We start from the raw sequence: 25,567 nt of genomic DNA, 5'->3' as shown, positions 1-25,567 counted from the left end.
ACTTCTTTACTGCGAAGCGAATGGGCCACTTACATAATTATGATCATATTGGAAGTAGGTATAAATAAAATAGTCATTTATTTAAAAGAGTTTATTGTGTGATCATTAATAAGTTAAAGCTAAGAAAAACAATATTCATAATGAACAAAGTAGTAATGAGTGACCATTATAACAAGTTTATAATGCTCAAGCCATAATCACTTTGGAGGCATCAACTACTTACGATTTTTCTTACCTTCCGTGTTAGCCCGTTCCAACTTCATCTTCACCTGAGTAAGAAAAAAGAAGTTAATTATAAACATATTTGTAAAAAATAAGTTATTACAGAGAACTGTGCAATCACGCACGTTTAATGGACAAGTTGAACACAGTAAAGCTGTTTTGCAGAATATTTATACAAGAAGTTAACTTCGTGCCATAAACTTTACAACTACAATTTTATTTCCAGCTTGACTCTAGAAATTTCTTCCGTCTACCCTTACCCCACTCCAATATAGTGTCGATGCACATAAACAAAACATGTTGCATAAACGATAAGACTTAGCGTGTTTCCAGCTCTCTATTTACTATACCTGCGGGGGAATAATATATTATCCCCTCACTTCGTCCGTGGAAGTAAAAAATCTTCTGCAACAGAAATCAGACATAAAGATTACTCGCATTCCCTAGAGCAATCCTTTACAGAATTATCTATTAGATGCGTCATATACAGTTTTATGAAGAAGTAATGATTTACTGCTTACAGAAATATCACAATTTCTTCTTACAACAAAATATAATCAATAAACCATAAGCAATGGAAGCAACTTTCATCTCCTAATGTAAGAATTGCTCTATAATGTTACTTTTTTCTAACGGAAATAGCTCTTTTCACGTACAGTTGAACGTAGTCTAGATTTCTATTTACCGACTTGTTTGCAGATATGCTTATCTTGTAATTTACACTAACTTGCGACTCCATTTACTTATTTTACTAATACATTTTATAAACCAACCAATCATAATGTCTTAGAAATATTTTCTATTTTTCTTTTCTATCGCTTAGGCTTTTTTGTAACGTTATCTATGTCTTAACAATTTAATATCAGTGGAATTGCTTTCTTCGATGTCATAAATAAATAGTGTAGAATACGTTACCGTGTCAGCTGTATTTACCACTCTCTTCGTTCTAATAAGTTTGAAAACCTGTAACAAAAAGAAACATACATTAATTTGCCATTTCATACAACAAAAAAGTGGTCACAAATTTAATACTTCGAAACTGGATGAAAGAGAAAGTGAAATTGTAACAAAAAGTATATTTCCTTTGGTGTGTAATGCGGTGCCATTATTTTTAAACATATCTTACATATTCAAGTGCGCAGTCAAATATAAAAAATATTTATATTAAAAGTTTTGCAAGTTGAAATGCCGGATTAATTAAATTAATATATGTATATCCAAACATAGTTAAAAGATCTTACTAAAATGGTAGTTTATTGCGAATACAAAATTAACAATGTCATAAATGCATCTCGAATCAACTCCATTATAAAGCGTATGTACCGAAGATTATGGGTTATCAAATGTCCTTGACAAGGTCCGCGCCGGGATAGCTCGGAGCAACGGGATGGGAACAGGTTGGATGTACGGATAGACGAACCGACTAGCACAGTTAGGCGTTGCCACCATAACTGGGTCATCATATATATATAGTGAAGTTCAAGGCACAACACTCATTGCAAGTTAAACTCCCGCGCAAGCAACACGCACTTTCACCGGTGTTATAGCTTCTTCGTGGAAGACAGTGTTCAGTGATTCAGTGATATCAGTTCCGGAACGAGATAAAGGTAAGATCACCCTTCCAGCTGTGTCTGATAAGTGTCGACGGAGCGAACCAAATGTGAAAGTTTAAGGGACTCGGCGCGGATGCAGCGTGATCGATATTGACGTGTTTCAGTGACTGCGGTGGTGGATTTGTGGATATTGATAGTTTATTTAGTGTATTCATGTGGTTAGTTATATTGGTGATATTTTATAATTATCAAACAATTGTTTAACCGCATGTGCGTTTATAAAATAAATATTTTCTAGTTTTGTTATGTGCCTATTAAAAATATAAATAAATTAATCATTATGATTTAACTCAAATGCTATTTAACAATTATTTTTTTTATTTAGATAGCTCTGTCTATGTATATAATGAATAGCATAAATACGTAAATATTCTATTATTACTGCGTTATGTTACTATTTATTAAAGTATTTACACAACTACATATTCTTGAGAAATATCCTTAATTTTTTTTAACACAAAAACTTTACAAAATTTAAGAGATAATACTAAAACTGAAAAGACGGCCTTAGCCAAAAACAATTACATAAGTATAGACAATAATCGTTACACTATTCAAAAGGCCATACGTCCAAAACAATACTATACAAATTACGAAAATATCATAGCTCATTACCGTACTCAATAGAATTTTCACCGCACGCTTTAGTCATGTAAATATAAGCCTTCACTTTCTAAAAGGTGAAAATAAACACATAGTGCTATAACCCTGGATTTGTGACATGCTGAGGAACAAAAAATAATTTGAAAATAACAATGGTGGCTGAATAGCGGGTTTCGACTCTCCATACATGTTCAATATTAGCTTTCTTATCATCGTATTGTTTAGTTTCTTACTTAGTATGAAGAAACATAATTTTAATTTGCTTTTGCGTGATAGTAGATACATATATATTTTTTTAATATGTATGTAAATTAAATTCATTTTCATAGAATTGCGATCAATAAGAAGCTTAGAAAATTATCACCAGAGTAACCGTATCCTAAAAAGAACTCTAAAAAAATATAGAAGAATAAATAATATAGGACAACAGATTTGATAAATGAAAAAATATTTTACCAAATAATAATGTCCAAGATTTGTTAGGAACGTAATCATATAAACTGCTCAAACATCCTATTACCTACTTCGGGATTAGAAAGCGATCTTCGCACTTGCATGTTGACCGGCCGGTTATTAACATAGTTACTTAACATCAACTTAACTCTACCAATCTGTACGTACTTCATACATTTTTGTTAACACTTCGACATATTGTATCACATGTTATGTCAAATGTGATAATTGGAAAATAATTTTATTACTGTACTAAAATAATTATCTCATAATAAAACGCTTTCGTACTAAAATCTTGTTTAGTCCAGACTTTCGCGGAATAAAATTAGTACGTACGGTTTCAAATCTTCTGTTATAACTAAAGTAAATATCAGCTACAGCAAAAATATTTAAGCTGTATCATAGGTAATAGATACATTATCACATGCATTATAAAACGTTCAAAATATAACGATATTCATAGAATTGGAGACTCGATTATCCGAATAGGCAAATGCGAGCCGCCACGGGATGAACACTTTGTTAACCTGAACTTAATTCACTCACCATGAAACTCAAAAACTACTAAAACTGAGCGATGTTTTATCACTGGAATGGCTACTAACGCGGGCGGAGCCGAGAGAAAAACTAGTTCCTTATAATTCATACATATAAAATAAACATTTTTCATACATTACACAATTAGTCCGATTAATCGAGTTTCTTCTGTAAATACCTACTTAGCTTTAAGTCGGTATATAAAACGCGGCTATAAATATACACCATAATTACTTAACGGCAATATATAGAACATTGCAATCACGCCCATAAAATATAAATCCAAATAATCGTAACAAATGGGAAACAGATCAAAACATTTTAAAGTTAATGATACGTGAATAATTAAAGCATGCCGTCACATATAAACGATTACAATATAAACGATTTAAAATTAAATAAAAAATACCTATGCAGGAAATATTGACGTAAGCAATTTTCCTTAGTATTATAAGGGATAGAGATCTTGGAGATGGTGACAGGTTCTAAAGTAATTAAAAGTCTAGACGTGCGCGGGCGCCGTTGAAAGTGGCGAGGAAAGCTGCTGTGAATCGAAATGGCCAATAGCTTGCGTGCCAACCATCTTGACTCGACACCGCGCAGTTTCTAGCATGTACATTGACTACATTGTATGTATTGAAATGACATTAACCGTTTCAGACAGAAACTACAGAAATTTAAGTTATCAGGATCACTTTAAAACATTCTATAGAATGTCTAATCTACGTATATACTTTTATTATTATTTTACTATTACGTGCATTTTTTGCAGCACCAAACTCATTATTTAGATGCCGAAATTGATGCTTAGTCGTTTGTCTAAATTAATAGATAATTAATTTATATAAATCACGAAGATTTCTGTCTACAAGACGCATAAATACTGCAGTGATCGTTGGTCGCGATTAGTAAATTAAACTGTCACATCAACAATCAAGTAACACTTTAAAACGTCGTATAGAAACACGCAAATCGTAGTTTAATTTTAATTAAAATACGGTTAAGTAATTGTGTACTCTGGCCGATTTTCCACAGCGGTAATCATTCATTAATCGATACGACGACAACGGCACATTTAATTATGACTCTCTTCCGCCTGATCGATCGCAAATCATCCATCTATGTCGCATAACATTACATTAATAACATTTTTGCATTGGGTCAGGTATTTGAGACTATAAGAAAATGGTGTCCATGTTTGAACTATCGCACAGAATTTGTCTTACAAAAGCCATGAATATACGCTTATACATTATCGTGTAATAAATTACGATACATCGTTTAAAAATTAATTGTAGCAACTTCACACGTTGATGCTGAATTAGATCTCAGACTTCAGCAGAGATTTACCGTCAAGTTGTTTCTTATATTGAAACTCAACATTTAGAATGTGTTAAAATTTATTTGACTCATAGTTCTGGTTGGTGTTATCGCTCCTTATTGATAATCATAACCTTATTTACCGTCAGACATTTTTAAAATAAGGGGTCGTAAATTCAAATATAAAACAAAATACCAAATAATGTTATAAAAGATTATTTTTAAAAATTAAAGTTGTTAAATAGTTTGTCCATTGTTAATTGTTCCAAAATAATCCCCACTTACTATGTGTCAGGCATTGATAATCTGCTATCAGCTAACATAATCATCAAATGTAAATTTAGAAATTAATAATAAATAATCTATACTAATTTGCGATTGATTCCATATTTCAAAACCAAGTAAATTCAAAGGTAGATTCATATGAATTTAAATACAACATTTAGGCCCTTAGTCGACCTAAAAATAAAGATATCAACGTAATTTCCACCATTTGTTTTATTATGTTTGGTACAATATATTTATTGTTTTAATTTAAAACGTTGCCTACATGTTTATCTGTAACTCAAAAGCACTTTTTATCTTTGCTTTATGTTTAATCTAGCTCTCTTTTGGGTTACTGATGTATAGAAATGAAAACACTAGCAACACATTGGTTTATATGCAATTCGTACATAATATTATAAAACACAGCCATGTCTTTCTGATAGAGCTTAAATGCAGATTTCCATTCCATAAAACAAAATAAAAAAAAATACCACAATAATTGTCAAAAGAACGCTCCGTGTGTGTTATTTAGTTTTTATTTCAATGTAGAACTATTAAAAATAGAAGTAACTATGCAGCAAAAAAAAAACAATAGAAACTGAAACCGAATAAGATCTCTAGAGCTGATTCAAGTCGAAAGCACTCCGTAAGAACTCTCGTACACTTGTCCAAAAAAATTTAAGTGAAAGTTGTCGGCGAGAGGAACTCGTCATTCACCGACACGACGCAGCAGCGGTTGGGTAACCGAATGAATTCAAAACGGAAATTATACGATTGGCTCATCGGCTCGAGAGCTTTTTTAAAAGAAAGTATAAAACTTGTCCGTTTTAATGGCGCCCAAATAAACGTGCTTTTGAGGTTATATTAGTCAATTATGTAGATTGACGATAAAAGAAGCAAACAGACAGATAGAACAGACTTCTGTGTATATAAATATATGTCGTAGCTCGTGTCGTATGTTCAAGTCGGATTAATTTAATATTTCCAAAATTCATATTTTAAATAACACTCAATAGTACATCATATATAGACGAATATAATTAAACAAGCAATACTTGTACGTAATGAAAGACCTACACATCCACTAAGTTATATATTTGTGGATTCCACAATAATTTTTTTTGGTGACCGTACTCCTGACCACATATTTGATAGCCCCTAGCCGAATATTCCTTGCGGACTGTAAGTACGAGCATGTACTTATCAAATATTTTTTATGCATTAATATAATTTTATATTTTTACTTTAAGCTTAATTGCTCTACAATTATAAAGATCCAACAGTTTTATTCCCTGTACATATATGTTTAATCTTTGAGTTGTCCAGGGTTTTTTTTTCTGACATAGCAAAAGATTTACATTGCACTTGATTAAAAATATATACTTTTTCAAATAATATATTGTTGAGAAACGTGTAGCGTCACATCTTTAGGTGGTTACCGTTTTTTTAATTGTAGAGAAGCAATACCAAAATATTCATCGATGCGTTGCTTGCCGGTTACCTTTCAGGTAGGAATACTCTTTTCTTGAAGGTCCTCAATTCGTATTGGTTCGAGCATATAACAAACAATTAAGGTTTACCTGCCATTTTCATTTGATTTTTGTAAATTCCATAATTTAATTTGTATAATAATTTCATTTTTTTTTTCATTACAATAGGGCACCGGACTCATTTTTGTTCTTTACTATTATCAAATATTTACGTTATATAAATTATAACACAAAAGGAATTATTAAAATCCGGTAAAAAATCAACAAGTTATAAGTTTTTGAATTTCGGTGGAAAGGGTAGTTAACAAGAAACAGAAAAGAGACAAAATATCCACATGTGACGTCATCGGGAATTACGACGCGTGCGAAAGAAAGAGATGAAGCGATATCCCCACATCGTGCCCACTTCTGCACGTTACAATATTTTAAATATGAATTACTCGCTCATTTTTTAACCAATTTTAATGCAGTTTTCGCAGGAGTGCTTCTTTTTCGTATTAAAAGCCATTACATATAGAATAATGTACAAAATCAAGCATAGGCCGGTCCCCTATTTTGATGATAAAAATAAAAAATCCTCTTAACTTCCCCATTACGACGTACATTAATTCATTTATCATCCAGCGATCATTAATTTTTTGCAAGATAAATTAATGATCATTTCATTTCATTCAGCTCCACAGCTATACCATTTGTAGCAGTGTATTACTTACCGATACCTAGTAATACACTACTACAAACGGTGAAAATGGGAACATTCTGATCATGTGCATTGGTATCGCTGTACCGTACGATCGGACCGCATCAAGAGCGTGCTAACGGTGTGTTAACACACGCCACCGTTTGTGCTACACCCGGCTACTGTTCACAAGATAAATATACATCAATTATATTGATATTCCGTGCGAAATCGCTCGTATATCGATTACAATAAGTATGAGGATTGGCGTTTGATAAATTTTAAATAAATGGGTAGATACGAGTTTAATAAGTAAGTGCAGCTACTCAAAGATCAGTCGGTAACAATTATTTCAAACCCAGAACTGTTTTTTCCTTTTTAAAATAGGTTAGGGCGGGCAGTAAGGGGTGAATTATATTTTTATATACATACATAACACACATAATCTTTACTTTGTTGTTTTTTATGTAACCTTAAATCGTAATTAAATTTATTTTTCGTTTCATTATAAAAAAAAATTGTATTCATAGCATTTTAGTATGAACACAAAATTTAAACTACTTACAATAAGGTTGTTTACTTTACTTTATTAAACCATTTTTCATGGAAATTTATCGAGTTAGGCATGCAATGTTTAACGCTGTTGTGAAATTGTATGGTAATTGTTAGCTTTTATACGGATTCAAGCAGTAGATGTTGTTTAAAATACGGATTAGACTAACATTTCTTTGGCAATAAACCATTCCATAGGTACCTAGTAGGTAATAGGTACCTATGGACACTCATATGATTATCAATTTAGATAGTTCACGATGAGTCATATATTTTCTAACATGTATATAACAACGGAATAAATTTCAATGATATTCACATCCGTGTTTAAAACACGCACACTGGTAGAGTTGTGAACGGCTTTAGAAAGCGGATTGCACGCTGGAACGGTCATCGAGTGGACGAAAAAAGGAAAAATACACGGAAACCAACTACGAGACGTTGTGAACAATAATTTTCGGAAATACAAGAGAGTAGTCTGGACTAATCGGTGTAGTCTTTCTTTTTTATTTGCCATGGTTTTACTAGGAGATATATAGACACAATAAGGTAATTTATAGTGGATAAATTAACTATATATATTAACTATCGCGTGTAGCGTTATTTCTTTTCAATTATTTTTTTTCATTGGGAATAGACAGCCGGGTCGTATAAGCTGGGTATACACTATAGAACATAAAGGGTTCGATAAACTCCACCGATATCGTTTCTCGTAAATACTACCTATATGTGTCGGTTTTATAAAACAATATTAAAAATAGTGATAAACACCGCATGTCACCACTCAAGTCATAACAATGTGAAACGTGAGTCAAATAGAAACATGATTAGGTTTCGTTTAGTTTCCAAAGAAAGTAGTGGCGGGGGGGAATGGATCACATACTAATAACAAGTATGAGTCCTCGCACCGAAATTAGAAAAACGCTAACCTTGCACGGCAACCACGCACGCGACCGGACCGCGGGCTTTCTCCTATCGCCATGTATGAGGAGCGCGCCGCAGGGCTGTACTGCTTAGTGCTTGGCTGAGTATTACATCCTTTAGCTTATATTATATGTACTAAAGTGTAGAGAAATAAAAAAATGCTTTATTGTAGATAATCATATCTATATTCAATAAAGAACGATACAACTGCTTCTCCATGATTTTCTTTAAATATATAATTAGTTGAGCACATTAAAGAAAATTCGGATAGCTCTACACAAAATGTTTATTTTTCAATAAAGTTACAGGACTTGTGTTACGCGATGTTTTGTGATGTAAACAAGAGATAATTTAATCCCTCACCTCTCAAGGTCTATACATCATATCTATTTATATTAAAAGTGTTTCATCGATACCTTGTCATAATTTAATTAAGCGTTTTGTGGGCCACGCGAAGATCCGCAACGAATGAAAGTGAGGCTCGGTTCCCGCGCACCGACCGTGAAGTTCAACGGCGCCTCAGGGTTACTGTGCCAACAGGTCGATGCCACCTTTAACCCGATCGGTAGCAAGCACATATTCATAATCAAAGATATAGATTAATATCGCGGCTATATCGTAACGTGTCCTATTACTTACATGGCCATTTATATGTTATATAAAATATTCACGAAGTGATACTTCCACGAAATATATATTGCATTGACAAATTAATTTAAAGATAAAGATCATCAATGTGCGTGTGTTACTCATAACAGCATCGATTTGTGAAAATCACTTCATCAAAATTGTTTGAAAATAGGATTTATTGAACATTAATAGGAGGTTCACGTCAGACAGGCCAATCGCAAAAACTAAGCCAAATCGTTCCTGCATTATATTTGAAATCATTTGCGTAGATGCGCGAGTGACACTCCTCCGGAGCTGCATAAAATCAGCCGGGAGAAAATTAATCCAAATTTGATAGAAAAGACCCACGACGAAGCATGGTGGTGATTTAATGATTTAAATGTAAAGGTAGAAAATTCATAAAGGTAGCCGTTGTGTAGTCATAATGCTTGTTAAAAACGTTGACAAAGTATCGCCATTTAACGAAACTATCGACGAATACGATACATCATTGTATAAATTGACAACATGCACAGCGGTTTACCAGTAAGCATCGGGAACAAAGCATACATAAAACATTATGACGACGCCAGACAAGCGACAATTTCTCCAAAGAGAATCTCGAACGAGAAACGGCGCTCAATCACATCTCTTTAGTTTACACAATGAAATCTCTCAGAATGTCAGTCAAATTTCTTGTGAGTACTTATAAAATGTGACGCAACTGTCAGTCAGTGGAGGTGTAAAATAGCTCGGTTTTATCGGCCAAAGAAAGTGGACCGATTCGTGACTAACGGTCGAATGTAATTTACGTCAATTTATATAACTAACACCTTATTAAAACGAATATGAGAGGTGTGACATCTGAACAACAGTTAGTGAAGACCGGGTCACCCGCATTCGTGAGCTGACGGACAAGCCGGTAACACACTTCCATGCCGGATGGGTGCAGCCTTAACAGGTCTACGCACATTTCAGCTAATGAATACTCAACGAATGTTTAGATACAAATCAGGTGTAGCAAGTACTAAAGTAATCGAAAGAAAAGGAATACTGCCAAAAGACACAAAATATTTCGTTTAGATGATTTTCTAAACGTAATTATTAATGAACTTAATAATTTATTTTCATAGTTATAAAATAAACCGAAGGTAACAGACACCCGGAGCCACTTTCTAAGCAAGTCTAAAAGCAAGCAATCAATCCGCGCGAATCACTCATCAGAACGCTTTCTAATCGACTCCCATTGCGCGAGAGCACAATTAACTAAAAGAAAGCTTATTTTTTGTGTTAGCTAAATTTATAAAATCATTAGTGTACCTTATTCATAGTACAATTTACAAAATGTAAGTCGAACGACTAGGAAATGGCAAAACATAGAGTCCAGATAAAGCTGGACATGATTATAATTTTTGGATGCTTGTTCCGCGCTATCTGGCGTGTTCGAATTTTACCTTTGTAGATAGATATTCGAATCGCCAGTTTAAATCACCGGCAGTTTGACCGATCGATGTCTTTTTTATATTAAAACATTACTAAAAATTTCATGTCACCCAAATATCCGACTAAAATAACCGGACAATCAAACTTACCCATTTTAAGAATTGGTGACGACTAGTCGCTTTAATATGGGCAACCCATATGCTTGCGGGCCGGATATGATCCACGTCGTTCCAGTAGGTATAAAAGAAGCTAATTTTCTAACGCATAGGCGCATAATAATTTACAAAGGTATTTTGCAAATCCTTATTTATTTGACTCGACGACAGATAATTTTTGAAAGGCGAGCAAATCTTTTAGAATGACTTTTCTTTTTAGACGTATTTTATTTTGTAGGAGATAGTTGACATTAAGATATTTATTATATATATTTTTTATTGCGTTACGCTAATCAAAATATTTTGTTTGTCTACAGTATGCAGAACAAGGTGACCGGGTGGGCGCTACTCGCCCTGATATGCTCATCTACAATTCTCCACACGCTCGCATATCCACAACATGTACCTCTTATTTCACAGGTATGTTTTATATATATACTATTTATGTCCATTTTTACACTATGTTGTTCGACTAGGTATTGGCAAACTGGAATGATCATAATTGCGGTCAGAAGAGAATATAAACACCTCTCTTGTCGACTTTTCAATCATTATCTTTATACGTTTATTCAATTTATTTCATTATTTATCACAAATTTAAATTTTGCCATTTTTATAATCGATTTTTTTTGCGCAAACTTCCTCCTCAACATACTTTTATTATTGTGCTGCTAGCGACATCTATTATTCCGGATTTAATAACTGTTTTTAAATAAATCCGCATTTATTTTTCAGGCGACAAGCAACGTAAGAACACACAGTCCACAATACTACAGCAACTCATTACCCGCTCCACAGCCAGATGTTGCTCAGGAACGCAAGTTTGCTGAAAAACCCAATGCACTGAAGAAAGTTGCCTTAGACGACCTCGACGATATTCAGACAAACTCCATCTCCGATGGAGGATTTTCGTGGACGAATGTGCTTGGTAAAAAATGTTCAGTCTGTTGCTAAATAATTGATTAAAATGGAGTCAATTCTTTTAAGCAAGACGCTTCAACTGTGTGTTATCTCGATTTTTTTTATCTTCACCAATTCTGTTCAATGGTGCCCGCCCGCCCAATTGTGCAGAATTACGTGCTTTTGGGTATATTTCCCAACAGATTTTTTTTTGCGAATAAGTTATTAAACATTACATGATTAGGGATTGAAATTAGCAAGCAGATCATAAAAACTTTCTTTTTTTTCCCATTACCGAATGTATATCAAGATGAAAATAAACACTATTTTTTTTCCTAGGTATGCTAATGCAGATGATTTTCAATACTGGCGGCGCTACAGGTCCCAACAAAAGTGACACCTTAGACACCGAATCCTCTTCATCGTCCCCATGGCCCCACTTTATCTCCATGGGTCTCAAAATCCTCACCGCTCTTCTCGGTGGCGGAGCCTCAAGCGAGGGCATCGACAAAGTAGACAATGGATCGCCAATGCAGGTACATAAACATGTGCTACAAAAGTTACGCATGAAAAAAAATTATTATAGACATAGAAAACAATAAAATGATGTTTAATAAATGTACAAATAGAAAACATCCGTAATAAATATATCCATACTGATATACTAACAACGTTTTGTAGATATAATATATTTTAGAAATTTTTAATCACTCAGTGTATAAATACACCATGCAATCTGACCCTCACCCGTAGTTTATATCCATTTAATTGCTCTTATATTTATATTATTATTCACTACAAATAACAGGGACGTATAAGTCCAAGGTATACCTCAAAGAAAACCTTTGTAATAGTTTCTTTGAGATATTCCTAGCAAATGAAATGTAAATAGTAAAATATGGTTACGGAGACGGTGTCGCTTCTCGCTTGCTTCAGAGTGTATTGGCTGCGGTTCTGTCGACGGTGTTCGGTACAAAAGATCCCGACCAGGTCGCCTCCATGGCAAAGCAGGCTGGAGAGGTACGCTACCCATCCTTCCTTATCCCATCAATATATCATTACCATAGACAAATTGCATTTTTTTTTCTAAAGCATTATTTCTGTGTCCTAAGATTAATAGGCATCCTTCGTTCCACAGTTCATCAACATTGTAATGAACCTGCTCGACGCGCTGAAGACTTCGTTCTCTCATAGATCGCTCGCGGCTCGTTCGATGGGTCGCAAAGATTCTGTGAGTGATGCAGCCATCGCTGGTATTGTGATGACAAAGCCATACGTGAGGTCATTCGCCACAGACAATGATAAATGTCATTTGAAGAATATGTGCGAGGCTGCCAGCGAGTGCTCTTCTGACATCGGACCCAAGAGCATATTCTGTCCTATGGCAGCGTGAGTATCCACACTTGATCATGCACTTTTAAGCAGTAATAATTCTAATAATATAAACGTTTCTTATTACGTTTTTCTATTTGATGCAGATACTTCGCAAGTTTCGTTCTGGAGAGGCAATCCGGAGCTTCCTTTGACCAGTTCAAAGAAGCTGGCCGCAGAGGTCGTTCTGGTGCTGACTGCCGGCAAATATATCTCCAGTGCAATGAAGTTTAATATTAATCAACACAAAAAACGCCAAAATATTACATCTTGTGCAACAGTAAAATGGTAGTGATAACAAACACGAGCAGTTACATTCCGGAAGTTTGTCTGGATTTAAAATTTTTTGCATAGGAAAAACTAGTGGTTGTTAAAATATTTGTAAAACCGAGGTATATCAGAATGGAAAATATTCCGATCGATATGATTAACTGGGTATAAATGGCTCCAAACGCCGTGTTTAACTGTGGTAACTTGTTATGCTCAAAACTGATCCCATCGCACTGACTAAGCATCGTCTAGTAGTGTGTATTAATTTATTTAACTTATTTATTTATTTATTCTAGAAGTATTAAGTAGGAATTGTAAAATATTTAAAGAAAAATGTATCGAAAATAATCAACTCCGTCCTTTAGACATTATACTTCAGTATTTTTTATCATTGGCATATCGTTCAATGCACGATCAACAATTCCGCTAATTTCTCGGTAATTTACGACTGATGTAAAAAGTAATTTTTGTGGTATAATTATATATTATATCACATAATATTAGTTAGTATTTAATTAAGTGTGCGACTGTGTGGTTGAGGACGTCCTTGCGTGATTGTGATTCTAAATTAATAAAAAATAAAGTACTTATTTTGTTTTTTTTTTTTTTTCACCACAAATGTTCCGAATGAGTATAAAAAGTCAACCACCAGCCAGTACCGTTGTGATAATGTCACGTCTAACCGGTGGTGAAACAGAGCGTACGAACAATGCGTCGCGTGCACCCATCCAGATGTCAGTTGAAATCTTCATTCCGGCGTAAAAGTCGTGTCAGGTCTACGATGACATTGGATAATATATTTTCCCAAGTGGGAAAGGGAACAAAACGCCTCACTGAAAGGTTTGTGTACTTTTTTTGTCAATGTGGTCACTTTTGCTTTGACAGCAAGTGAGAAGATACATTTTGAAAGTTATGAAATGATAAAAAATATTTTACTACAAATATAACTAGCATTTTTAATGAATTGGAGAAAATAAGCAATTTAATTTGGTTACAATTTTATTTTCTGGTAATTATTTTCGCAAGAACTTTGACATGTAACAAGGAAGGTATTTGTAATTCCCATTATAATAGGTATTCTGAATACCCCGCGCCCGTTCACGATCAGCAAGTATACTACGCGTACGAACCGTCATTACCGGCCCACGGATATGTACACACAGGCACCAAGCAGTAAGTACAATTAACATTACAGAATTTCTTTCTTTCACTAACGACGTCCCAGCCAGGTTTCCAAGGCCTTGACTTACCACGAAACGCGTTAGGGATAACGTCAGGGACGAGGTGTAGAGTCTTTCGAATAAACTTGAATCGAATAAATTAATTAATAATCCACGCCAATAATTCTTCAAGTTTCCAGAATTCTGTCGGTACAATTAGTGGGTTTCTTAATTCTCGTCTTTATTTCCAGTTCATTTCAGCCCAATTTAGCTACAAAACCTTGCGTCTGGTAACGCTAGCTTGTAGTACGAATGTATGTTCTACAAGGGTGTCAGTGGGTGAAATAATCGTTCATGTCCACACTGGATATGCATCAGTGTATACACTGTACAACTTTACATGTATTAAGTTGAAATAATGTGTGCGTAAGTGATGAATTTGCATGGCAGGGCCATGCAGCATAGTTTGCGCAGTAATAATTAAAATCTCCACGTTAATACGTCAAATATGGAAGCTCAAACTTCGCGTTTAAAAGAGTAGGCCACATGAATACTACACAATATTATAACAATGTATAAAATAATTTATTTTTGATTTTTTTCTTCATAAGTAACTTTGTTATAAATCGAAACAAAGCAATTAGTTCAAATCGTAGCGTATGGAAAATACAACTCGCTACCAATTCCCGAATTAGACAAAAAAAAAGAATAATAAATTAAATTTTTAATCCGGAAAGCTTTGTTTTAAATTGTGTTGCGTTATTTTTTTCGCCCTTTATTGATGTTTTTATAAGTTTTGTTGTTTTTAAACGACTGTTTTTGGTCGATCTGTACTTACAAAGAAGTTAAAAATATATATGTATATAATTTATTAATAAGATTTTTTTTTCATCAGCAACTTCGGTTCCGGACTTAAAGCAAACGCGTCAATGTCCGCTCTCACACTGTTAGCCTTTTTATTTTTTCTCCATATACTCCAACAATGCATCAAAGAGCACATGAATGACTTGGGAGCATCGCCAATCGTGGTAATGACGGCCGGCAAAGATGGCGAGACTAATATCGCTAAATCAGCAAACAAAATCGATAAAAGTGGTGTAAGCGAAATATCTGCCAAACAAAAGGGCAACGCAAATGAAAACAGAAACCCGACAATTGAAAAATACGAAGCAAAGAATCCTTTCCAAAATCCAACTTCGAACAAAAAATTATTGAAAGTTCCTTTAGCAGAAAAGGCATCGACGGGTGATTACACGAGGAATCAATATCGACAAATTTATAAAAATGATAACAATGGCAACCAAAGTCCAATGTTTTCAGGATATATTAGCGATACAAACGAAGATGAATTGTAATAAAAAAAAATATTTTCTATTTAGACATAAATAAAATCATACAAAAAATTTGTCTTACTTTATTTACTCTTAAATTTGATAACTAAGATTAATTACATATAAATGTAAGAGAAGTACTTGAAGTTCACAGTTGCCTAACACAATATTCAGGAATATACATTAACCATATTGCAGATTTATTCGACTCGATATTTCAATAATGTATATCTCACAAATAAAAATATTTAAATCGTAATATTGAAACATCAGATATTGTATTGTGCTATTATACATAATATATTAAAACAAAAACTTCATGCATGGAATACTACATGCAAGAAGATTGAGAACGCAGGGAATCAACATGTTACAATCAATAATTGGCACATAACTGAACCGCTGACGGTGAAACAAATAAGGAAATTTCTGGAAAGAAATTTTTTTAAAAATGCTGTTTGCACCGAGTAGCAGGAAAAGTCAGTTGTGTAGAGATCATGTGCGGGCAAAATCGGGTAAGAGTAGTTTATCGATGCGCATGCAACACCGCGCAACTATAAACTTAATATTAATCAATCATGTAGGGTATCTAGGGTATGTGCCGATTAGTAGTGATCAAAAGTACATATTATTTAAAGTTCATCATCCAACCAAAACTGAATTGACTTTCCGTACAACTTGGCTTGAATTCACCGCTTTGGAGGATCGAAGTGAATAAATCTACATAGAATTTCAATCAATAATATTTCATTACCGCAGTTGTATTTTGTTTTATAATTACCTATGGAAATAGTACAAATACTATAACATTTCTTAAATACAAATATTCCTAACCAAAGTTTTCTTCGTCATACATAATATTTCCTTATAAGTGCATAATGTAATTTTCTAATCTGTATCGCACTGCCTTGTTTTTACTTTACAATAAAAAAGCACTAATTAAAACCATCTGGCAATATTCCCGAGACATCCAATCACTTTAAAAGTGAAAATAAAAAAGTATGTATAAAAAAGACAAAAAGGTGCCATTATAATGTTTTAAAAACTAATTGCGCCTCACTCGCTCAATGTACTTAGTCTGTGTGAGTGCGCTAGATCCCATCGTGGGATCGGTCATTCTGTTCCAATCAGTTTGTCCCACAACAAACCCAATTGCACGCATCTTCTCTTGCTGTCTTCTCTCTTCTATGTCCGCCCAGCGTACCTGTTTTAATTTAATATGATGAAATCCCAAAACTTACAAAAAATCACCAACTTATAAAATAATATTAACTCACCTTTTAATATTTAGGTAATATTTTTTGCGCATTTAAAAATAGGTAGAAGGTAAGGTAGTTATTGCTTGCGTCGACTATCAATTTGAATATGTAATAAGAAGATGCAAACATTTGCAAACCGACTGTAGAATTCAAAAGATAATCCATCGAAAGGATATGGTTGTAAAACTGTATAATTGTTGGTACTGTCACAAAATAGTGGCGTCGTACCGTTTGGTGTAAAATAAATAAAACGCAATAAGTACCAATAAATTGGAACAAGTCCATGTTAAGAAGTAGACGTTTTAAAATACCATTATAATGTAGAACGTAAGGCGTGAAAAGAGCAAGTAAACAAGACTTGCGTCACCAATTTTTTTGATAAAAATAATTAATTCTTGTTAAAAATGTGCAACTTCTACGATTCCAAAAGGAAACAAGAAGTTAGCATAATCGTAAAAGCGCGGATACGTATCGATAACTTAATAACATCGCCGATACATTTCCACAACCATATCGCTGTGGGGCACAAAATTGGAATAAACTATATTATAACAATTAAATAACTCACAGATTTTTTCCCCGGTTTGGCCTGGTTCGGCGTCCAGTCGTCTATTTGTAGATAGTCATCCATGGATATCTGGGAGGGCCGTAGAGGCTTGCTCGTGCCGTCGAGTCGCGCTGCAACAAAGCACCACAGTCCTTACCAACACACGTACATGCACCATCGCTTGTGTACAAATGCTGCTCCATCCGAGGTCAGCCTTATAATTTATACGATTATTTCTAAATAACACTAAATAACGGCAATCTTAAAACTAAATAAAATAGAATATGCGTGACAAATAACCTACCTAGTTGCGCAGCGTCGTCCATTTTCTCCCACTTCGAGGTAAAAATGCTTTCAACCTGTGATGGAGCAGCACTTTACTAGTTTAGTTTAATGCTGGAATAAAACTAATTAGGCCCTACTTATAACAAAAAAAAATCTATAGGAAAATGTGAAAACTTGAAGTAATAATGTCTCTTGAGTTGCTTTACTTGACAATCCTAAAAATTGCAAACACAGACGGAATTTCAGGAGATATTACGAAATCGGAATTCTAGTATGGGTTCTATAAAATATCTTTAGTGTCGCAGTATTGGCACTGGGTTCTCGCCTGCCCTGTAGACTGTTCATAAAAGCTTGATGTCACAGTGATTATGATGTGGTGATAATAAAACTCCTTGTCGAGAGCCTTATTTCGCGGGCTCAAGTCTCACCTCAGGTTCCTCCGCATCCTCCATCACAACTTCATCTGCAACGTCCTCCATGGTCACATCGGGGATAGCTGCGTTCTGCAGCAGCGTCGTCGCGTCCAGTTGTATATGGTGCGTCGGCGTCGGGAAAAAATTAGAGCAAATCTCCTGAATATCCTCCAAAGAACGATTGTGGATGTTACGTTTAAAACACGTGTTCGGATCTAGTTCCATCGTACAAATGTACACCTGAAAAACACATTATTCGGCTCGCATATAAACTCAAAACACACATCACACATTTATGCCCGAAGGGATATGCAGAGGCGCACCAGGACACACTTTTTCGCAAAGTGTGTTCCGTCCCGTAATGTGATAGGGGGCGAGTTTATCGCCATATCGAGCATATAAACTTATACCTTGTATATTGTCTGGTAGAACAATTCTTATATGACATTATTTTAGATACATTAAAAAGTTGTTACGTCACGCTCTAAAATTAAACATGTCTGTTAATGACACTGGTATTCTTGACAGAATATTATTCTTTATCGGAATGAAATCGTTTATTATACTAGAAGTAACATCATTGGTGATTTTAATCAGTTTAGTTTTGCCTTATGCCATTTCGGGTTTCAAGTTAACTTTGTTCAATGTCATTTTTTAAGACAATAAATAAATTGTACACAAGAAAAATTATCCTAGTTTCTAAATGGAAATGTCGGGAACGAGGAGTCAAGACCACATGGTTAACATAATAAAGCAAAGGATATTATTCAAAGTAACACCTTATTAAATCGCACCCATAGAACTAAGTTGACCTAACATAAAAATGACGATTTGTAGGAAATTAATAAAAAAGATTTGAAAACAATATAAACAGCATTGAATTGCGCTGTTGTTGAATGTGAGAATCTGTGTTTCTATTTTATAATTTTGTCTTTTTCTCGTCATAGGGTTATAGATTATTCCAAAGTATGCGCTTTGTTAGGTAGTTTTTAACAAAAATAAAAAATATAGACATTTTGATATGTCACTTATGGTGTCAAATAATATAATGTATAATTAGAAATAATTATTTTTCGGGTTTTATCGCGGTTTTTATATTTTTCTCCCGACGTTTCGAAGACTTTGCAGCCTTCGTGGTCACAGGGACATAACAGAAGAAATCATTATGTATAATTAGCTTTTGCTCAAATCTTTGCCTGCAACAAAGTCCATTATGACATATTTGACTGTTGCTTTCTATTAGTAATTTTTTTGAAAACATACCTGGAATCCATTTTGTCTCGCATTATTCCACACATCAGCATAATGTTTTAATTGGTCATTTACGGCATCAAATATTAAAAATGAGAAATAGCCGTCGGTCAGAGTTCTTTTAAATGCTCGTTTTAATGAAGTCAAATATGCATCTTCTAAATTCTTATCATATTCGTATTTAAGTGTTGGTTTCGTTACCTGAAATGAAAACAGGATAAAATTAATTATATTTGTTTAATCAATAAAGTCTCATAATGTACTCAGATAGGAAAATATGTATTAACAAATTCTAGTTATTCATTTAAGAGTTATTCCTAATTATTACAAAAATTAAACTGACAAATTAAGAAAGAATATTGTCAAGCCTCCAATGGCTAAGTACAATAAACTATCCCAAACGCCAACTACGCGTTAATGGTAACAATACACTAATTAAAATAATATCCAAGCATGTTAAATAAATTTTATTCTGATTGATCAATTTCCACTATGGAACCGATAGTAGATGTTAAGGTATTTTAAGTGAATTAGCCAATAATATGTATATACCATTAATCAAATAGATATACATACTTTTCTTCCAGTTGTAGGATCTTTTTCCTCAATTTCACCTTCTTGCATAAAATAGTCATCAATTGACATAATTCTTGCAGTACCACCATGTTCTGCTTCCTTATCTCGAATCAACTTTGCTAGATATGACTTTCCACTGCCTGGGGGTCCTAAAATAGTAGAGAAATATTATGGGTTAATGAAGTAAACATTCTTGCGTGTGTTCGTTCTATATTAGTAGTATTTATTAAAGTAAGCAGCTATTTGTATTTCACAAGTTGTGTATGCATGTTACCCATAAAATATAAAACAACCAAATAAAAAAGTCTCATGATCAACTATGCTTCCACATAAATGGGAATCAATGAACTATTTACATTAGTTGTCCCTTTCTCTAGTAGATATAACATTTATTTTAACATTGTAAAACAGGCCCACTACTATTAATAAAAATTTACTAACCCCTGATTATTATTACAATTTTTTCTGGTCTTATCTGACGCCCTGGTAATTCTAATATATCGTCAATCATAACAACATGCTTAGTTTGAAAATTTTTTTCAGCCTGAGAATTGTCAGTTTCCTTGAATTTTTTTGATGTGTGATTGCTGCTTCCTTCTCTACTGTATCCTCTCTTTCGCGTGTCTCTATCACGACTTCTACTACGATTTCTATTATCTCTACGCGAGTCTCTGAAACGGTCCCTGTCTCTATCGCGGTCCCGTTCTCTTTCTCTGTCATCTCTATAGTCTCTGCTGTCTCGAAAGTCATCACGTCTCATGTATCTGTCACGATCGTCACGTCTCCTAACATCGAATCTGTCATCCAATCGTCTTCGTTCAAAATCTTCTCTTAGTGATGGCCTTGAACGAAGCTCATTCCGTATATCCTCTTTGTGTGCTCTTCTTTCAAAATCTCTGTTATAGTAATCTGCTCTATACTTCTGAGGGTTAACATAATCTTCATCTCTATCTCGTTTTGATTTTCTTACAAATAATTCGTCACCTTCTTTTTCAAAATCTCTTTTCTGTCCATCTTCATTTTTAGATTTGTGATTGTAATCAAACATATGAACAGGTTCAATGAAATCTCGAGCTAAAAAAATTATTATGCATTTAAAAACACAGTGCAGTTTTTACCTCTTATAATGATAATAGCTACTGCTTATAAACTAATGACAATTTATAAAAAAACATAATATTACCTTTTAACCGTAGGGGCTTATGTTCATACTCAACAATAATTGAAGGTGTAAACAATGGTTCTTCAACCCACTTTGGATGGGGTGATGGGTGCTTCACGGAAGTATGAGTATTCCCTTGAAGAGGCTGTCTACTAATATTTGACTCTGGAGGATCCCGAGGAATATTACCACTACTACGAGGTCCAGGTAAATCAAGCAAAGCGGGAATCCTATTTATCTGTATATTAGGTTGCATTAAAGGCCCAGGACTAGGTCTGGTGTGGCTACTTTCAAACACTGGAGGTGGTACATTTGGTTGAAAATTCTTGTTGTAATATTGATCTTGGTTTGTGTTAGGCTGTCTTTCATCATAGTTTATTTTTGGTGGTGGATATTTAGGGTTAAAATCATTTTGTTGGTCTGGATAATTTTGGTCCTGTCTGTTACTCGATGCATTTTGCCTATGACTTATTTGTTGATTGTTGTAATTGTCCTGATTCTGCTGGGCAGGGTAGTTTTGATTCTGTCTATCATAGGGTAGATGCCTATTATGCTGTTGCTGGTTGTTATAATTATTTTGATATCTATCCTGGTGCTGATTCTGCATAAAATTGTTATCCTTGCTGTTATATGAATCATTTGGCTGTTGACTAATTTGGTTACCCACCACATGGGGAGGAATATTGGTTGCATTATTGGCATGTACCATAGACAGAATGTTCATAATTTTTTCATCACCAAGTATGTTATTAATTCCCTTTGATATAGTTGAATAATCAGGTGCCTGAACATCAGGGGGTTGGTTGACTATTTCTGGTTGTTCATTACTAATATCAATTACATCATTCATTACCTTAGCAGGATTTTTATCAGTCTCAAGTACCAAATCCAAGCCAGGAATACCTTTAGCAGAACTTCCTTTTGATAAAAATTCTGATGTGTCATTTTGGGCTGGAGGAGGTGGAACATCATGTAAGCCATAATTACTCACATTATCCTCCATATTTGCATATGACTCATACCTGTCTTGTGGGTCTATATTTTTGTTTCTATTATAGTTCAACTGATTTACATGCGGATGGTTCTGAAAAGAGGAATTATTTTCTGGTGCATATTTCTGAATTTGCGAGGAATTATTTTCTGGTGCATATTTCTGAATTTGCTGGTGTTGATTTTGATAATGACTGGGCTTTACATTTTGATCATAATTATGTTGACTAATATTATTTTTGGGCATACTGCCAGAATTGCTACTGGAAGCCTGGGGCTGTGCAGGTGGCCCATTTCCTAATAGCTTTGCTCGTTTTAATTTCATCTGGCACCGACGTTCCATTAATTGGGCTCTACATGTCTCAAATTTCTGTTCATACTCCTTGTAAGCCTGTTTATCAGGATGGTTAACATTTTCCTTACGCCATTTTTCAATTTCCTGTTCCCATTTCTCAAACTGAATATCAAAGAGCTTTTCTTCTTCAGCCAGTTTTTTTAAGGCATCAGCATTAACATTTGGTGTTTCTTTATTAACATCAGATTGATAAGGTCTGTTTTGGTTGATATTTGGGGCATTATTAAAATTAACTGATGCCTTTTGTTGATTCTGGTAAGGTGCTGGTACTGGGGTGGGGGTAGGGGGTTGATTATTGCCCTTTCCTCCCATTTTACCAAATAATGGTTGATTGTTTTCATGTGGTGGAGGAGGTGGCTGCTCTGGAGGTGGTGCTGGTGGGGCTGGTGGTGGAGCTGCAGTTGGTGGTAATGGTGGAAATTTTCCAACTCCCTGAAGAGCTTGCATTTGCTCTGTATACTGCAATTAGAAAATACATTAGTAAGAAAATACAATCTTTGGTTACTTAACACAATGCCGATTATAATAAACAATCATAATCAATAATATCTGATATAAACCAAGAATTAACCCGTGAGGTAGCTGAATGTTTGCCGGCAAACATTGACAGCTACGCGTGTGACGGAAAAATAACCTTATTATGTAGTATATATGTAGTATATAAGGTTATAATCCCGTGACACACGCAAATGTCATGTAGCTGTCTTGGCTCGCCGGCGATTCACGAGAGACCAAGAGTTAACCAATTCAAATAAAAAAACCTGTAAGCTTGTCAAACAATCACTTTAATCAGTGCATTTTGGGATAATTAATAAGTTTAGATTGGGATTTTTTAATTAAATTGAGTGATCACCAATTTCATTACCCAGTCTTTAACAAGCAGACTGTAGATTTCCCAATTATCTTAAAACTTTCATTCCATGGTCCACTTAGTTACAATTAAATATGAGTGTTTTTCAATTTAAGTAAAATTTGCTACCAACATTACATTCTGTTTTTGGATAAAATTGTTTTTTTTTTCTCAAACTATGGATCACACAGTTGAACCTGCCCATCATTAGCTTTTTAAATTACAAAGTAATTCATAATATTTACTATTATATTTAAAAAGTCTGTTTATATTACTATGTTCCCTAGATATACTAGATGTATAAAAGAATAAATGATGTTTTTCCTTTAAAGATATAGATATCTTTAAAGGAAAAACATCATTTATTCTTCTCTAGATATATTTAAGGTAAAAATGATCAAGACTATAACTCATACTCAGTAAGTTCTTGCATTTCAAACAATGCCTGTAGACTTTTATATATATTTTATAATGTCCAATATAATAAAGATAGTTAAAAAAAAACTTAGTCGTTTTTTCTTTAAGTTTTTCCTTCCAATATAAGTAAATATATTTTCAGGTCCAATTTCTCAGATTTCTCCCTCAAATTGTATTATAATGCACAATACCTTTTCTCCATATTGACTTTGCCACTGCGCATACTGTTGATGCCACTGAGCCCACTGCTGCCAGTTTTGTTGTTGTATTGCTGCCCACTGTTCTGGCGTTAAGGATCCCATGCCCATATCGGGCGCCATTCCCATTGAGGCGCTCCACTGGCCAGTGCTTGGCATACCCCAAGACATTATTATATTTACAGTTTATAAATTCTTTCACATATGAAAATAAGCGTTACTTTTATTACCAAAAATATCTAATGCATGGAATCAATAAATATTGAGCGCATTGATGTTTTTTGGAACCGCGGCCATTTTGTCCTTCTATGCATTTATTTGACCACTGACAATGACTGTGTATGAGTCTATGTGTTGGATGCCGCAATGCTCAATAGTGCTGTTACTATGTCGATTAAAATTATATTTACGAACCAGTGACTTTTAGAAATTTTTCTCTATGGAAAGATTGATATGGTTTTAGACAGGCTATTTGATTACTTTTATATTTTTGAGTATTACTTTATATTTGAATGAATTATGTATTGTCATCCACATATATTCTAGGGTTAAAAAGAAATTTGCAATACCATATTATAGAAAAAATGTTGGGTGCGTTTACTAAAAAATCAAGTTATTTTTACCTGGAATCACTTGGTCGTAAATGGTTTCGACTGGCGAAATTTGCAATAACTTCACATGTTTGTAAATACCTACTGTCATCATTGCTAATAATATGTTTAGTGTTATCATTGATTGGTCCTACTCAACTCTAGTTATCAATAGTGAATATGTATTGTCGCTATTATAGCGGAGCCAGTGTTTTACGACTTATTTATTCAATGTATTTTGTTATGATTTTCTAAAATCAAAAACATGTAATAATTAATTAACCTTCATAGACCACTAAATAGTGTGAGATCGTTTCCAGAAACAAGTCAAATATGCTATTTAGGCTACGTTTATTTAAACATACATTATTTCGCGCTGACTGACTACTTCGGTGTCGCAGTTGTAATTGTCCACGGTACGATTACGACTACCGCGCTAAGGTCCTGGGATCGAATCCCGAGTCAATTGTCGAGTCGATTGCCCGTCGTAGCCAAAATTCGGTTATGAAGGAATCAATCAATCATATAAAAAGACCTTAAAATCTAAAACCCCTTTCACATTTATAGTATTATTAAAATATCTTAATATCTACTTTTATAAGAAACAAATGTATTCTAAGAAAAGACTTGGAATTAAAATGTTTTAAAAAATTACAAAACTGTGCATATGGCTAGAAAAATACTATCAGTTACAAAACTAGCTTGATTTGAGTATTTCATCATGCAAAGTGATGAAAGGGAGCCGTAAGAAATATATTAAATTAAATAATACTTAA

The 25,567-nt window shown here is 34.0% G+C and overlaps 2 protein-coding genes across 6 annotated transcripts; one reads left to right on the top strand and one right to left on the bottom strand.

The window, feature by feature from the left end:
* Positions 1–76: 76 nt before the first annotated feature.
* Positions 77–24,559, bottom strand: LOC115441743 (YLP motif-containing protein 1). Of its 3 annotated transcripts, none has more exons than XM_030166649.2 (9): positions 24,196–24,559; positions 21,414–23,196; positions 20,672–21,304; positions 20,231–20,379; positions 19,667–19,855; positions 18,419–18,643; positions 18,010–18,064; positions 17,727–17,836; positions 77–1,185 (listed from the first exon to the last, which is right to left on the bottom strand). In XM_030166649.2, the coding sequence occupies exons 1-9, from the start codon at positions 24,370–24,372 to the stop codon at positions 1,060–1,062; spliced, it is 3,447 nt and encodes a 1,148-aa protein (XP_030022509.1). In that variant the 5' UTR covers positions 24,373–24,559; the 3' UTR covers positions 77–1,059. The 3 variants fall into 3 exon arrangements, with proteins under 3 accessions (XP_030022509.1, XP_030022502.1, XP_030022517.1); XM_030166642.2 differs by lacking the exon at positions 77–1,185 and adding an exon at positions 15,859–17,103 and having other exon boundaries at positions 24,196–24,558; XM_030166657.2 differs by lacking the exons at positions 77–1,185; positions 18,010–18,064 and adding an exon at positions 15,859–17,103 and having other exon boundaries at positions 24,196–24,558.
* On the top strand, positions 1,718–13,998 carry LOC115441772. Of its 3 annotated transcripts, none has more exons than XM_030166683.2 (7): positions 1,718–1,829; positions 11,185–11,287; positions 11,603–11,795; positions 12,107–12,303; positions 12,704–12,787; positions 12,906–13,156; positions 13,246–13,998. In XM_030166683.2, the coding sequence occupies exons 2-7, from the start codon at positions 11,186–11,188 to the stop codon at positions 13,370–13,372; spliced, it is 954 nt and encodes a 317-aa protein (XP_030022543.1). In that variant the 5' UTR covers positions 1,718–1,829; position 11,185; the 3' UTR covers positions 13,373–13,998. The 3 variants fall into 3 exon arrangements, with proteins under 3 accessions (XP_030022543.1, XP_030022535.1, XP_030022551.1); XM_030166675.2 differs by lacking the exon at positions 1,718–1,829 and adding an exon at positions 10,164–10,230; XM_030166691.2 differs by lacking the exons at positions 1,718–1,829; positions 12,704–12,787 and adding an exon at positions 10,164–10,230.
* Positions 24,560–25,567: the final 1,008 nt, after the last annotated feature.

The sequence above is a fragment of the Manduca sexta genome, chromosome 11 (assembly GCF_014839805.1).
Source record: "Manduca sexta isolate Smith_Timp_Sample1 chromosome 11, JHU_Msex_v1.0, whole genome shotgun sequence".
Lineage (NCBI taxonomy): Eukaryota > Metazoa > Arthropoda > Insecta > Lepidoptera > Sphingidae > Manduca > Manduca sexta.
This window is presented reverse-complemented; position numbering and strand designations above follow the sequence as displayed.

Excerpts from the sequence above, each read along its gene's own strand:
- LOC115441743 (XM_030166642.2), bottom strand. The coding sequence starts at position 24,372 with ATGTCTTGGGGTATGCCAAGCACTGGCCAGTGGAGCGCCTCAATGGGA. Across the intron at positions 20,380-20,671 it reads AATTGTAATAATAATCAGGG|GACCCCCAGGCAGTGGAAAG; the intron begins GTTAGTAAATTT and ends CTACTATTTTAG. Across the intron at positions 18,644-19,666 it reads CGAGACAAAATGGATTCCAG|GTGTACATTTGTACGATGGA; the intron begins GTATGTTTTCAA and ends TGTGTTTTTCAG.
- LOC115441772 (XM_030166675.2), top strand. The coding sequence starts at position 10,205 with ATGCCGGATGGGTGCAGCCTTAACAG. Across the intron at positions 11,796-12,106 it reads TTCGTGGACGAATGTGCTTG|GTATGCTAATGCAGATGATT; the intron begins GTAAAAAATGTT and ends TTTTTTTCCTAG. Across the intron at positions 12,304-12,703 it reads ACAATGGATCGCCAATGCAG|AGTGTATTGGCTGCGGTTCT; the intron begins GTACATAAACAT and ends CGCTTGCTTCAG.